This window comes from Misgurnus anguillicaudatus, chromosome 8, assembly GCF_027580225.2.
Source record: "Misgurnus anguillicaudatus chromosome 8, ASM2758022v2, whole genome shotgun sequence".
NCBI classification, from domain to species: domain Eukaryota; kingdom Metazoa; phylum Chordata; class Actinopteri; order Cypriniformes; family Cobitidae; genus Misgurnus; species Misgurnus anguillicaudatus.
In genome coordinates, this window is record NC_073344.2 from 21,970,827 (window position 1) to 21,987,192 (window position 16,366).

The window sequence follows — 16,366 nt, forward strand, 5'->3', positions numbered from 1 at the left end:
AAGGGGGTTCGCAGGAAAAAAAGTTTTGGAACCCCTGTTCTAAGGTAATAAAAACATAACGGTTCATTATGAAAGGTCTTTATACACCCCTGATAATATAGTTAGTAATTTTGCATTTCTGTCAAGAGATCCTTCTAAAAATTACACACTGCACCTTTAAACTAAAACCTGGGACCTTTTTCACCCAGAGAGTGTATAAATAAGAAAAGTACTACATGTACTTAAGTTTTAAAGGTAAAAACAACTTGAATTTATGAAATGAGTGAAAAGTGCAATTCTATGCATTGTAATGTAGTAAAGTTAAAGTTTGCCAAAGAAAAACACTAAGTAGAGAGTAAAAATACTTTTTGACTACAATCCTTTACATGTCTGCTAAAACTGTTCATTATTTACATCTGTAAAGTCAAATAAAGGTTCAATTCTGTCATACATTATCCTAAAATGTAAAGGTACAGCTTTCTCTGTTAAACCACACAGCTCTATATCCCAAAATTCACTAAGCACGACTAAATAAATTGGCACTTTATTCTCACAGTGATACGCACAAGTTTAATCTGGTCACACTTAAAGGACACCGGAGAGCATCTTTATCTCCGGCTCTGTCAGCAGAGGACAGTCAAAATGTACCATGACTCACAGCGGCCATTACAGCTATTGATTTCCATTACATCTGCTGGAGCCTTCAGCATGTTCCTCTTATTAAAGTGACCATCTTCAGTAGCTTCTCCGTTTCATCTATTGACACTGTAAAGAGAACCCGCAAACACGTCTGATAGTTATAACAAAATACAAACCTGATGTAAAAGATGGGAACAGCAATAATACACTTCAAATGAAAGAAAAACTTGTAAAGCCTTACATCAAATAAAGACCAATCGAACAATTTCGCTGGGAGAAAAGAAGTTTAATTTAATGAGTAAGTAGCAAAAAAAGGAAATCCTGTTTCAGTACAACACAACCCTATAATGTAAGTTTATTCAAACACAAAGTGCATCAATAATGAGAAGAAAAGCTTGTAAAAGTGGTTGGTTTTCCTTCTCTACATAAACATGTCATCGTAACCCGGTGGAGGCATGTGATCAGGGTCTGGCCTGGAAGAAGGAGCAGAACAAATGACATCAGATCGACAAGATAATGTGAGACACATGATAAAATCATGAATTTAGCTCACTTACAAAAGATATGATGGAAGAAAGGTTATATGTTTAATGAGCAACTATAAAGATCCATCCAAAAATAAAGATTAAAAAAGAAAATTAATTCTAGCACTACAGCAGAAGACAAAGTATGTTGTGAAAGTATGTTGTGAGAAAAGCACTGACAGAATGTCTGTCGAATCTCAGTTAATTGAATATAAAGCTCTTACCCCGGTCTGTGACGCCCGACTGGGCCGAATGGGTCAAAGCGGGCACCAGGAGGCACTGCGCCCGGAGGAAGGACTCCGGGAATACCGGACGACGGGTCAAACCCTGAGCGAGGAAACCCAGCACGCAATGGATCAACAATCATTCCTCCTGCCCTTCCACTGAAGGAAAAAACCCAGTATGAGAGTCAAGACCTAATAAATAATTCATTATGCAATGCTTTAAAGTGCACTCATTCATTTTAAATCTTAAATATTCTTTTCAGCTTTCATTTTTAAAGGTGCAGTAAGCATTTTTTTTATATGAAATGTTTCACACCTAATAATATTAATACACATTTTGATCCTGCCGGTGTCATTTAAGCCCAGCTGAAGTCATTTTGTTGTGATTTACTGTTTTAAACACAAAATCATCCCATACAATGTAAAGAACCTTGATATCTTGATAATATTGATCGCGTAAGGTCATGTCACAGATTGAAATGAATGAGTGAAATAAAACTTGGATGCTCAAAATCATTACATAAAGGTACGAAAGTTGTCATTGGGATTGTATCTTTTTAAACCGGTCGTAATATGTACCAGTATGCACCTTTTAGGTACTAAACTTTTATAGCTTTTAACTGAGAGTGAAGATTATGAGACTTTAGCCTGGATTACACAGAGATGATCACTTTTGTTAAAAAGCTGTTTTTATTTTGTGTATCAGCTAAAAACTACCGTAAAACTTCAAATAATAGCCCGGGCTTTTATTTTCCCAAACCTATCATCACACCAGGCGTCTAAAAGAGACAGGCTTTTAATTGAATTGTTCCAGCATGACAGCAGGAGGTTACCACATATTACGTTTTATTTATAATTTGAATGTGTTTAACAAATTAGTTTGTGTAATAACAACAGTCTTCAATTATTGGCAGTATAAATAAAGCAAACAATGATATGTTTTTTTATTGGTTGTTGTGTGAAATCTTACCCAGATACAACAGTGCTATTTTCTGATTGGCTATTGTGTAGTCTCTTTCTCTTTTTTTGTATTGGCTCGCTCGACTAGAACTCTAGGGAAGACGGGCTTGATAGAGAAAGAGAGCAGTGCAGCCGGATACATTTTGGGCGCTGCAGCATATTAAATATGATAAATAGTGTTTCCGCGCGAGAAATACAATGTGTGGCAGGAGTGCATGCATGACAAAAGACTGAAAGCCCGGCTATTATCAGCGGCCTCAAAACACTACCGGCCCACCGGGAAAAGTCCCGACTCTCCCGATTGCCACTTCGCTACTGTCATCATCACCTCAATCCTGACGTCGAAGCTTGTTGTGTTGTCATAGTGATGAGTAACGGAACGACTGCGTCTGTCACGTGACCGGTAAGCAAAACAAACTTTAGCGTGTTCAATCTGCACCATAGAACTGTCTTAAACAGACTATCTGACGGGTTTTAGAAGATTAAATACAACCCGAAACTAAAAAAACAGACCAGGCCTTTATTTGAGACAGGCGTTTATTTACCCAAACCTGTCGTCACACCAGGCGTCTAAAAGAGACAGGCGTCTATTTGGGACTCGGCTATTATTTGAAGTTTTACGGTACTCAAGTTATTTCTGTAAATGGTCTGTTTTTATGTTTTAAAATGGCTATTTTGACCCAGCTAGGTCAGGTGGCCTTTTTGTGTGGAGTTTGCATGTTCTCCCTGTGTCCTCCTTCCACAGGCCAAAAACATGCAAGTTAGGTGCCAAATTTCCTCTCCCCTAACCTGTGGATCAACTGGTTCTAGCAAATAATATAGGCGTAGTAGATGCTGAAATGGCATAAAGGATAAAAAAATGCCTTTTTTCTTTCAAAACAAAATAAGTTTGTGCAAGCTAGTGGTCAAGAGACATAAATATTATTAACATACCTAAAGATGCTTGTTTTGGTTTAATTATGGATTTCTTACCCAAATGGATCCAGATCTGCCCCTCCTGCTGCGAATGGAGCCATGGGGTCGGGCCTACAAACAGAATACACAACAAACCACTCAGAATGAAAAGAAATAAAGACTTTCTGAATTCCAGATATTAAAGGGTCATGTTAAAAGTTAATGTGTTGAACTATATCTGTGGGAAGTTTAGAGAAACTGACTTCAAACTTCTACTAATAGCCACCTTGTATCACCAGTACCTCTGAGGTCTCTTGCATTATTTGTAGATGCCACTTCGTGCAACTTTTTTCCCAAATGCAATTAAATAGACAATGCAGTTTTTAATGGCATTCACACATACACACGGTGTGACTTAACTATATATATCCTTAAATAGGGAAATTTTAAAAACATAATTACTTAAGGGTGTTTTCTCACCTAGTTCGTTTGAGCCCTCCAAACGCTCTCAGAGCAGTTCAGGGTGTATATGTGAACAAACCAAGTGATCTCAGACCCCCCTAAAAGGACCCAAAAGCGAACCGAACTCAGACCACATCCAGAGGTTGTCTGAGTATGGTTCGCTTTTGGTTTTTTTTTGTGGTTCGATTTCTTTTTGATATGTGAAATCAATGAGGTCCCGGTCCACTTTATGTGTCGTTTTGACATTGTATCAAAATCAGCTGCTGCACAGAAAGCTGGGATCTAAGTTCTTATGAAGTTGTGATGTGAACAAGAAAGGGTCTGAGATTACTTCAGTTCTGAAGAGGACCAAAAAAAGAACTGGGTCCTCTTTTGAGTCCACTATATTGTGAACACCAAAAGGACTGAGGTCACATTCGTCTGGATCCTTTTCTTGTTCACTTTAAGTGAACTTGGTTTGGTTCTTTTAAAATGAACTATATGTGAAAACACCCTAAATAACATTACAGCACTTAACAAATGTATTAGATCATCTGAAAATGTGTCTCAAAAATCATCCAGCATCATGAAGTGCTTTAATGTGGACTCTTTCCTATTCAAAGACTTCTCTACATATCATCATTTCGAACAGGATTGAAAAACTGAATGAGTCGGCACATTCATCTTCTCTCAGCAGTGTAACATTCAACCCTTGAAGCTTGTTTTTCTAGTAACTCTTTCCCCGCAATCGACGAGTTAAGTCGTCAATTAAGAGAAAACGCTTCCCTGCCAATGATGAGTATTTCCGGCAATCCGTATTTCCGCTATTATCCACCAGATGGCGCTCTTACCCAACTTATAAAACCCGGAAGCAACCCCATGTTATATTTATTTTATGTTTATATATTTAAAGAAGAAAAGTTTTCGAGAAGGCATTAAACTTTTGTGAAAATCATAAAAAATGGTGGCGCTGGCTGGCAACTTCTTTAACTCTTTCACCGCCAGCATTTTTCATGATTTTCACAAAAGTTTAATGCCTTCCAGAAAATGCTCCTTTTTAAATATATAAACATACAATATATTAATTAAAAGAACAGACCCTCTGCTTTAAAAAAAAAATCTGTTTCATCCTACCTTCATGTGTTCTGTTTTATCACCTCTTAAATATGTGTAGGTTTCATCAAAAACACCAAATTTTGTGAAGGACTTTTGATAGAGATCAGATGCCGAGCGATCTTTAAAACATACACGGACATACAGCTGTTTGCCCTAGGGCAATACTTCCGGGTTTTATAAGTTGATTATTTATAACCTGATTATTGCAGTTTGACGCAGGGAAAGAGTTAAAAATGCTGGCGGGGAAAGAGTTAAGGACTGCAAGTAAATAACAGTAATTAGGCATCTGAATAAAAAAAAATAATGAAGTGCTTTACTATTTTTTCTGCCTTTCTGCATTCATGGATAAGAACAATAATTATATTTAAGTATAAGACATACTTCTAAAGAGCTTACACATACTACTGGATTAAACAGTACTTAAACATAAACAGATGATGTTGGTATATTGTTTACTTAGGGCATCTGTGGCACAAATATTACATTGGGTGCTGGTCTTACAAAAATTTGTAAGCACTGTACACATACTTTTAAAAAGCAAAGCTCTTATTCATTTTACTGTATCTACAAAAGTTTTTGGATGATAAAGGGGTAATTTTGACACTACTGAAACCAAATGTGCCAGCGTGACTCAGCCAAATGTTCCCAGGCTCTTTGACTTTAAACCGAGATACCTCGTACGTGGCTGGAAGCAGAGGACGTTTGACTGAATTACCATCAGCCCTACAGTGAGTCGATAAATGGCTGACATCATAAAGAATCTGATAGGGGTGACCGTGAACCCAGGAAGAAGAATTAAGAGACAAACACCCAATTTCATCTCTGGGTTTTTGCCATGTCCTTACAGAGACCATTGCACTGCCTCTCTGCTTTATTATTATTATTTTTTACTGAATTAATTCCAAAAATACAGAAAATGTACAGATAGGTTACAACTGTGGACGCATACTCTTATGCGTCTCCCAAACTAACTGAACTGAAATAAAATCTCTCATGCAGTCTCTCTTTGCTCCTCTCTCTCTCCCTCTCTCTGAAAGTCACACAACATCGCTCTGTCCCACAGTCTGCTGTGTCAATCACACATTACCCACAATCCTCAGTGCCTCAAAAAACAGACACAGTACAGCAGTGAGAGCTCTCTCAGGACCCGCACTGCTAAATATTGAATAAGACAGAGGACACGAGCTGACGCCTAGACCACACACACAACAACTCTCTCAAATTCCCAGAACACCACATAGTGTCCTTCACACACATAATATATACACGAAGTTCTGCTTACAGATGAACTTATAATGCAAACCTAAATAATGAGGTCCAAAATGCTGCATTAAAAAAAAAAGACATTGATTGACAACAACTGCATCGACCAATGGCGTGAATTAGCAGCGGGACTTCCTGTGTGAAGCACAGGGGACATTTGTCGGGCACAAATGTCAATGTGCTTGTCTCATTTTAGGAAAAACTGTATGAAAATAAAATATATTCATTGTAGATCCTTCGTATTTTGAAAGGTGACGATTGCACATAACCTGAAATAATAAACCTTGATGATGTATGCGGCTGACAGATGCAACCTCAGCCTTCAAAATGAGACGTAGCTAGTGTATTATTTTTAAAATTCAGTTTGGTTAAACTAGTGCCATAAACATTATACATTTTATTATAAACTTCAAAGACATCTGCGTACTGAATGGTTGTAGTGGTTTAGCCTTAGTAATTGATTTGAACTTGTAATAAATCACTATCAGAGTCACTAAAGTAAAAGTTTGAAATGAAGTTCCTCTGTTCTCAGAACAGAGTACAGAGGTATTTTTCATTGAATGCAGAAAGAGAAGAAACAATCTCATAAAATCAATGTCTATTTCAGATGCTCGTGAGCCCACCTGAGGCGGTAACCATAGAAACTGCAGCCTACTTGAGTGCTTTCCATTACGATCGACAATAGCTGCGCCAGACAAAACTCCACCAAATATTACCTATTGAAATTCCTGAAGTTGGCCCTTTTGAAAGTCACGGTATAATTTGCATGAGAAAGAACAGACGGATGGATAAATGAATAGATGGATGGATGGATATTCACCAGTCAGGTGGGTGTCTGGTCGGAGGGTTTCTGTGTGGTATAAGAAGAGGGTTGTTGTAAGGATCTCTTGAGTTTTGGGGTTTTTCACTCTCTCTCTTCTTCTCTTTCTTTTCTTGTCGCTCTTCCTTTTCAGGAGGCAGAAGCGAGGACTTCAGCTTTATCGCGAGTTCATCTGTGTTCTTAAACACGCTGAGGACAAAGTCATGCAAATATTATACAGATATAATGTCAAACATAATCATTCTAAAATCGAGGCTAAAGTCCTTATTCAGTCGATATTAAAGATATCAAGGTTATATTTTCACAGAATGTTCTTTATTTAAAAATTAAAATAGCTAGGTTTCACCGACAGGGTGTCAATTATGTAAAAAATGTATTATTTTATAGCTAATTATAAACTGTTGCATTGGTGACCATGAAAAGCAATTTCTTAAACACCGCTTTCAAATGTCCTCAGATTGGCTTCATCTATGTAATCATTGACATTAAGCGTGAGGTCTGTTACTTTTTCTGTTGTTGAGTCCTGTGAAAAATAAAAAGCGTACAGTGTAAACGTGAAAACCATCCACTGTTTAGCTCTGTAATGACACGCAGACACTGATGTAATGATTTATTACCATTAAATTGAAAATGAGAGTCGAGTCCACAGTAAAAGCCTTGAGCAGTAAGCTGGATTTGTCATCATTTGATCTGTATCTGAGTGTATACAGCTCTTTGCTCTCATTCCAACCGGCAGGAAGAAGTTCTGACTTCTTCTCTTCCTTTCCAGCCTGTGTGAAAGAAGCATTTATAACAATTTACAAAACATTTATTAAGGCCCTTAACATCTTACATACAACAGGAACTTTATTTTAAAGGAAAAGTTACCTAAAATGTAAAACTAGCCCATATTTTAACCCATCAATTAACCTCAAAGACCAGTTTTAGATGGATGCATGCACTTTTTTGAGCTTTATAAAATGGGGCACTATCCAATGGCATTATAAAGCTGAAAAGAACCGAGATGTTATTTATATACCTCCAATTGAGTTTTGAGAATAAATTCATATACCTAGGACGAATAAATATGGCCTCGTTTTCATGTTTTGGGGTGAACTATTCCTTTAAAATTAACCCATTGCAAAGTTACTCTGCTGCTAAATGTCAATGCACAGTGCCCCAGTCATACTTAAAAATCCATAAATCTCAATGCATTAGACACAAAAAATTCAAATCAAACACGCACATCTATAAAGTAAAACATTTCTTAGTACAATTAAGTGCAATAGTGCACGTGCATCAGTTTATATGTCATTGCAAATGTATCTAAGGTAATAATTGCATTGGTAAGTTCAGACAAAGTCTGTTGTGTACAAATACTTTTAATGGCTATATTACACTTTATGACAATTAAGAAAACACGAATCATAATGTTGACGTGTGAGTGCTAATGTTTCTACGAGAGTTTCATGAGTATGCAGTCATAAATCAAATAAGACTCACCTCATCTCCAATCCCCAGACATTTATAGCCGCTTTTCACTATTTCCCAGTGTACAAAACAAATCAAAGCATCTTGTGAACATGTTATTGAGTTTGACACGCAGTTGAAAAGCGGTTCGAGTCCTGCCATTTTTAAAAACTGGGATGCAGAGGAGAAACGAAACCAAAACAAACAGACAGACAGCTGCGTATCAACAACAATACAGCGATATCTCAATCAAGTACATGACAAATAAACTTAACCATTCGTCGTTAATATTAAATATTTAAAGGTTGTGAGAAAACTGTACGTTTTTTAAAGCTTAATACCAAAAAATGCTAGTTACTAAAATTTTGTTGGTCATACTGTGATGGTCCGACGAGGAACATTATCCGGAGTGACAACTGGCGCCTGAACGATCGTTCCGTGTGACGTAAACACGATTGGTATTCTTAAAGTAATATTTTTTAAAAACAGCAGAAATTGTTTTTGATCTAGCAAAACATATATAAGGCTATTCGTTTATTATTTCAAAAATAAATAGTTAGAAAACCACATGTTATTTTCTATTGGGCTAAATACAAAATATTGATTGGATGAAAGTTTGGGTATTACCTAATATTTATCTTAAAACAAATAATTAATTTAAGATACTAAACAAAATTTACTCTGCAAAGCATTTTAATCCAGATTTATTGAAGATATCGATGTAAATATAGTTTATCCTGTTCATTACATCCAGAAACATACCGCATATTTTCTGGCATTGTCAATACAAAAATATATAGTGGAAGGTTTGTAAGTTTATAAATGTCAAAGTGTTTTCCAATTTTCTTTTATTTTATGAAAATTTAATATTTGGCTTATTGAATTATGACAAGCAGTTGGAAAATAAGGCTTAAATTACTAATCTGTTGATATTCATCGTTGTAAATTCAGCAATCAGAAACCTCTCTGTGGTAGAATTAGATATTTATATAAGCACTATTAAGGAGAGTACAGACAAAATAGCTGTTAAAACTTTGTATTTGTTGAATACATTTAAGTTATTGTGATGTAGCAAGGCTTTTTATGTAATTTTCTTTCTTTCTTTATTTTCATTAATATTTTATTTTCATTATTATTATATTTTATTAATACATTTATTTTTGTTTGTATTTTATGTACTGTTTTATTTATGTAAATTGTTGGATATATCTATTCTTGTATAGTCTATATGTATTTTTTTGTATATACCCTTGGCATTTATGTAATGTTTATGTTTTTTAAGCGAAAAATAAATGTATGTAATAAAAAATATATATATTTCATACTACATACATTGCAATCAGTGGATTTGAACAGTTTATTTGATAGTTGTGTGATTATTTATAAAAAAAAAGGCTTCTGATGTGAAGATTTGTTATGACCTAATTGTCCCTCATGACAAATTAGCCAACAGCAGTGAACTTTAGTGCTTACTATAAACTTTAGTAACATAATCTATTATTTTATAGTAATTACTAAACTTAATATAAAACTACAGTATACAGTAGTCTCTTATACCACATCACTGTGCACTTTAAGTTACTGCAGTAAGGTTCAAAACACTAAAGTATTTACTACAGTAATTTTACAACATTTTCTTCAACAAATGTACTCTATTTTATGTGGGAAACCAATACAGGGGTTTTCAAACTTTATGATGCCCCAAATATGACAAACCTTTTGTGAGGCACCCCTACCAAAACAAACAAACAACTAGAAACAAACAATCTAGAAAGATTCAAACAAGTCTGGGATGTATATAGCAGGAAATGAGAAATAAACACCTAATAAAAACAAAGTTTTTTCTATGTCTTTTATTTCTGATTTTTTGGGGGACACCTGGAAACACCTGGAGGCCCCCTAGGGGTCCCCAGACCCCAGTTTGAAAACCCCTGCCCTAATTCATGAAGAGTTTCTGTATTAATTTAGTCAGCAATGAACATGAACACAGATGTACACCCTTTCAAAAAGAAACAGACGATACCATGATATTACAATATATATCTCTTTTTAACATTGTACCATTGTAATACTGTGGTTTTGGTGGCATTTGATGGCATGTGGCGTTTTAACTTTTGCCACAACACGTTTTATTTTGTCATGTATTTATCTGCTTTGTTTTTGCTTGCAGACTGAAAGACTCCTTTATAAACGGGATCAGAGAGACAGGTCTAATAACATCAAATAAAACTTAAAGTCATTCCCATTAATCACACTGACATGCTATCGTTTTCTCTTTTTGGTGCCATGGAAATTATGTAAGAATGAAAGCATTTTCTCATTCTTTGTAGGACTTTTCCTGACATTCTTAAGCCAGGAGGATCGATAGCAAGCCCATCTGGTTTCACTCTTGATGCATTGAAAACACATTGCACAGAAGCGCCCGATGAGAGCAGACCTTCCATCTCATCAATGCACCATATTCATTTACAGCACTGACAAAAGCCTGTGAACATCAAAGTCGAAACTTCCTTAATGTGTATAGACCTCACATATATTTACAGACTATAGGATAACAAAAGATATGGTCACATGACAACCTTACAGATTTAAATATAACAATACAATTATACGATAAACTTGAGGAGGATTCATGATTGAAGTTGAAATTTTAGATTTTACGTGCACATTTAACTTACAAATGATTAATGTCACTAAACACTGTAGGCACGCATTCAAAAAATAAATAAATAAATAAATAAATAAATAAATAAATAAATAAATAAATAAATAATATATATATATATATATATATATATATATATATATATATATATATATATATATATATATATATATATGTTGTGAAGCCACATAATAAAAATGACATATATTCAGTGGCATGTCTCATTTATTAACAAACAGAAACAGGACCACAGTTGTGGTTTTTTTTTATATTTCAACCTTGCACATAATAAACACCCACTCAGAGTGTGTTTATATTCACTATAGGTCTTCTTCAGAGACCTATAAACCAGATTTGATAAATCCATGTCTTAAAGCTTCACAGATGTCTGATGGACAAGAAGCTATCCAAAGCACCCCTTTCTAAAAGATATGTGCTGACTTTAGACCACATGAGGTCTCATACCTCAAAGTTATAGGTTTGTCCACAAGTTTTGAACTCTTTGAGAATAAGGCCACCATGTGCAAAAGGTTTTCAGTTGATTACTTAATGAAGCCCAGACATGATGCATTATTCTCATGGAAAACAAGCTTTGTGCTTACACATCAAAGCTAGACTACTGTTGCCTCATGCAGCTACTTTCACAAGAGAGTTGTGACAAGCTGCTAATCCGCATTTGAAACCGTATAAAACCAGGTCGGGTGCACTTTATAAATCAGGCACTTTTTTGCATAGGTTACATACATATCTATTTTATATGTCAAACTTTATTATTTGAAGGGGTCATCTGACCATTAGTTTAATAACATCTGAAGACGTTTGGTTAGATAGTATGTGACCCTGCCTGGTGTAAATACTGTGCGTTCACACCAGAAGCAGAAGAGGCGGCAAAAACCCGCTATTCGCGCGAGGTTGGACGCTTGAACATCTTTATGCTGCGTTCACACCAGCCGCGGTAGAGGCGTCAAGCATGAGTGATGTTAAGTCAAAGTAAAGACACGTTGACGCACGTCTGGAGATCTCGCGGCGAATGAGGCGTTTAGAGCGGAGCTGTAGACGTGATTTCGCGTCATTCGCGCGTCTAGTTCAAGCGAATGGCGCCAATTAAGTGTTGCCGCAGGAATCGCGCAAGTTGAAAAATCTGAACTTTGGCGGAAAACTTTCACGGGTGAATGAAGCAAGTACACTTAAAATTTTCAAACTTCTAACTACGCACGGTACGGTACATGCGATTCCGTCTCATTTGCGCTTCTAGTTCGCGTGAATGGCGCAAATTGAGCATTGCCGCGGGAAACGCGCGAGTTGAAAAATCTGAACTTTGGTGGAAAAATGCACCACGTTAACCAATCATAAGCTTGCTCTTGTAGTGACGTGATTATAGGAAGCGAGCGGAGTCACAGAAGCCCCTCCCATGACACAAATTTCCGTGTGAATGTCTCGATGACTAGAATTTCCATGCGGCTTTCACGCACGAATGAAGCAAGTACACTCAAAATGTTCAAACGTCGAACTACGCGCGGCACATGCGAATTTGACGCCTCAAACATGTCTGGTATGAACCCACAGTCAGTTTACTCGCTTCATTCGCGCGTGAAAACCGTGCGTGAAATTCTAGTCATCGAGACATTCACGCAGAAATTCATGTCCTGGGAGGGGCTTCTGCGACTTCGCTCGCTTCTTGTAATCATGTAACTACTAGAGCAAGCTCCTGATTGTTTAACGTGGCGTGATTTTCCGGGAAAAAAAGTTCAGATTTTTCAACTCGCGCGTTTCCCGCGGCAACGCTCAATTCGCGCGGAATGCCTATTCGCGTCTTTGCATTGCCTTAACATGTAAATCGCTCGCGCTTGCCGCCTCTTCCGCGGCTGGTGTGAACGCCACTGTGACGTTACAGTCGAGATATACACTGCCAACATTAAATTACACATTAAATGAAGTACAATGTTGTTACAATATTAAAAACAAAGTTGTGACTACTGAGTTAGCGCTATCTGCTAGTTAATATTATATTCTAGCATTTAGGCTGAAGTTGTACTATTGACGTTACAGTTACGTTTTACAGGTCAATACTGAAAACTTGCCACTCAGAAACCTCCATTAACAAAACAATTGATTATTCCTCAAATTCTGTATTTTTGTCTGATACAGACTCAAACATAAGATCTGTTTGCACACACATGGAGCTACTGAAATGAGCTGCTCTGAGAAACAGCCAATCAGAGCAGAGCTCAACATTATTATTCATGACCCCTTCAAATAAGGTAATAATAGACCATTTCATTCTGAGGTTGTAAATGGACATGTAAAAACATCTCTGGATAATTTTTGCACTTAATAAAGCCACAAACCTTATAGGTATCAGAGAACAATGTAACATATTATTTTAATGCATTCTTTGGCACCTTTAATGTTGATATCAAGTAAAGTCCTGTCAAAGGCTAAAATCAATAATTGAAATCAAACTTAGGATGTAAGAAGCTCACACCTCACTTACATAATAAGGTGATGCCACTTCAGTCTGATAGCGTGTTTTGTTGCCCTTGTCCTGTTCAGCATGACACATCACAATACACAAACACATACAGAGCCCAGGTGCAGCATATGGTCTTCATTTGGGATGCCCTGCTGCTTTATATATCTGTGCTGAAGTCCTGAGCACTTGATGTTTTTCTTCTTTTCTCAGAGAATGTCTTCACGTCATCTCCAGACAGATTCGTGACTTTCTCCATATGTCAATCCATTATGTCAATCAAAGTTGAACTGTCTATTAAAACTTGTCTGAAATAGTTAGTTTGGAAATGTCTGCTAGGTGCATAACATATAATCTATAGTCTTTATCAAACAAAATGTTTTAACGTGTAGTCAATTAAGCGACACTCGGTAGCACTTTAATAAATGTAAGATGCAAATATTCCATCCAAACACGGCCTATGTAATTATGCATTGTACAAAACGCATACAATCCACCTAAGAGCTTGTGCCTGAGGACGAAATCACATAATAAACTGATTTTTATAGGCAGCAACTCTGCGTGCTTCATGTAAAGCGTGCAAAAACTCAACTCATGACTAGAGTCTGATGTTCACATGTTAGTAAAGTACAATGTGATCCTTTACACTGTAAAAAATGCTGGGTTATTTTCGAACCAGCGTTGGGTCAAAAAGGGACTAAACCAGCCTGTTGGGTTATAATTTAACTTATGCTAGGTTGTTTAAACCCCAAATGCTAGGTTGTTTAAACCAAGGGGCAACCTTCCGATCTCTATCATGAAGCCAACACGGAAGTGATTTTAACTGCAATTCATCGACAGGCCACTAGAGGCTGTCTCCAACAGCGAGTCAATCCCATAGACCCCCCATATTAAAATGTCCAACTTTACAGTAGAAAATAATATTTTTACAGCCTATAGCTAATTTTGCCCTTCGTGACAACTGTGTGGGGGGTATTTTTTGTAACTCGTCCATTTAAATTTTATTAAGCCTTAAAGTTCTGCGTAATAAAGGCCGTAGCCACTTAAGTGACGGATGAACTGCCACTGCTGTCACAAATGTCGAGCTAGGCGGGCGTGGTTTCAGCAACCAGCCACCTCAGCTTCACTCACATCCCGCCTCTTTATCCATTTTCGGTTATCTGCGAGTGATGCGCGGTGACGCGCTGCCAAGATGGCGATGGCAGGCCCCGCCGACTATTGGTTTAAGAAAAGCTTTTCACAAACCTATGGGTCACGTCACGGACACTACGCCCATAATTTTTTTACAGTCTATGGTTTTAACGCATTGTTTGGTCAAATTACGACACTTTCTGGGATTATTTAACTCAGCGGCAGACTTTGTTCTTCTTTGACCCAACGTTGGGTTAAAAATAACTCAGCATTTTTTGCAGTCTACTAAAAGCATCCAAAATAAATCAATACTCTCTTATATTTTATAATCTGCAGCGTATTCACCCATTGCCTAAAGTATGCAAAATCGAACTCATATAGACGGTCGGTGACAATAACACGATGCGAAGTTCGTCACAACATGTATGTAGCCCGTCATGTGTGTGGTTTGACAAAACACGTGATGCACATGGTTCACATGATGCAACAAACACATATTTTGAAAGCACGAGCAACACACATGACACTCCGAACACATATTTTCGGATCAGCAGTCATGAGCCGCCACTGCTCAAACATTTTTTTTTTGCTTTTTTTGAGCGTCTCTTTAATCATAAATGGTTTTGACGCATATGCAGCAGGCACTTATTTTGACAAAACACGTGATGCACATGGTTCACATGACGCAACAAACACATATTTTGAAAACACGAGCAACACACATGACACGAACACATATTTTGAATTTGCGCCCCTCTGAAGAGCAGTCACCAGCCGCCACTGCTCGTATAGCATTTCATGAAAAAGCTTTTTTAGGTTTTACTCTGAGATGAATTTTAAGCAATATTGAAGGAGTTCAAATCTATTCTGAGCTCTTATTGGCTGCTGCTTTATCTTCATTAAAAGTAAGTAAAATTTCCGTTTGGCACAATACACTGAAAGATAATGCTGGGCTATTTTCAACCCAGTGTTGGGTCTAAAAGGGATCAACCCAACCCATTGGATTGCAAATTAACCTATGGTGTATTGGTTTAACCCAAAATGCTGGGTTGTTTTAACCCATTGTTGGGTCAAATATAAACATTTTCTGGGTTAATTTACCCCAACGGCTAGGTTTGTTCCTTTTGGATCCAATGCATTAAAAACAACCCAGTGTATATTTTTGCCTACAATTTCAAACATTTTTGGGTGGTTTCCCAGACGGGGCTTGCAAAAAAGCAAAAAAAAAAAAAAAAAAAAAGTTTGAGCAGTGGCGGCTCATGACTGCTCATCCGAAAATATGTGTTCGGAGTGTCATGTGTGTTGCTCGTGTTTTCAAAATATGTGTTTGTTGCGTCATGTGAACCATGTGCATCACATGTTTTGTCAAAATAAGTGCCTGCTGCAGACGCGTCAAAATCGTTTATGATAAAAGAGATGCTCACGTTCACAAAATACTCGCAGACACTAACTTAACAGTAAACTCTGATTACACATATGAGTATCTGGCAAACGTGAGCGTCTCTTTTATCATAAACCCTTTAGACGCGTCTGCAGCAGGCACTTATTTTGACAAGACATGTGATAGGATCACTCGACACACAGAACACATGAACCACACACATGATGGGCTACATACATAGATGGGTGACAAACTTCGCATCGAAAAAAGAAGTCACCGGCCGCCACTGTGTTTGAGGTGCCTTATTTTGAAACATCTTGCACTGCATCTTGAGACAAAACAATGGCACTGATATATGTTAATATACGGTATATCAGTGCCATTATTTTGTCTCAAGCTGCACATTACCA

General features: G+C 37.0%; 1 protein-coding gene across 4 annotated transcripts; it reads right to left on the reverse strand.

Annotated features, from left to right (window-relative positions):
• Positions 1–889: 889 nt before the first annotated feature.
• psmf1 (proteasome inhibitor subunit 1) lies at positions 890–8,820 on the reverse strand. Of its 4 annotated transcripts, none has more exons than XM_073870480.1 (8): positions 8,688–8,820; positions 8,343–8,480; positions 7,478–7,630; positions 7,299–7,383; positions 6,861–7,047; positions 3,299–3,352; positions 1,367–1,525; positions 890–1,091 (listed from the first exon to the last, which is right to left on the reverse strand). In XM_073870480.1, exons 2-8 carry the CDS (start codon positions 8,469–8,471, stop codon positions 1,040–1,042), a joined length of 819 nt encoding a protein of 272 aa, XP_073726581.1. In that variant the 5' UTR covers positions 8,472–8,480; positions 8,688–8,820; the 3' UTR covers positions 890–1,039. The 4 variants fall into 4 exon arrangements, with proteins under 4 accessions (XP_073726581.1, XP_073726580.1, XP_073726578.1 ...); XM_073870479.1 differs by having other exon boundaries at positions 8,651–8,761; XM_073870477.1 differs by having other exon boundaries at positions 8,668–8,749.
• Positions 8,821–16,366: the final 7,546 nt, after the last annotated feature.

Excerpts from the sequence above, each read along its gene's own strand:
- psmf1 (XM_073870477.1), bottom strand. Across the intron at positions 7,631-8,342 it reads GTCTGGGGATTGGAGATGAG|GCTGGAAAGGAAGAGAAGAA; the intron begins GTGAGTCTTATT and ends TCTTTCACACAG. Across the intron at positions 7,384-7,477 it reads CTCTCATTTTCAATTTAATG|GACTCAACAACAGAAAAAGT; the intron begins GTAATAAATCAT and ends TATTTTTCACAG.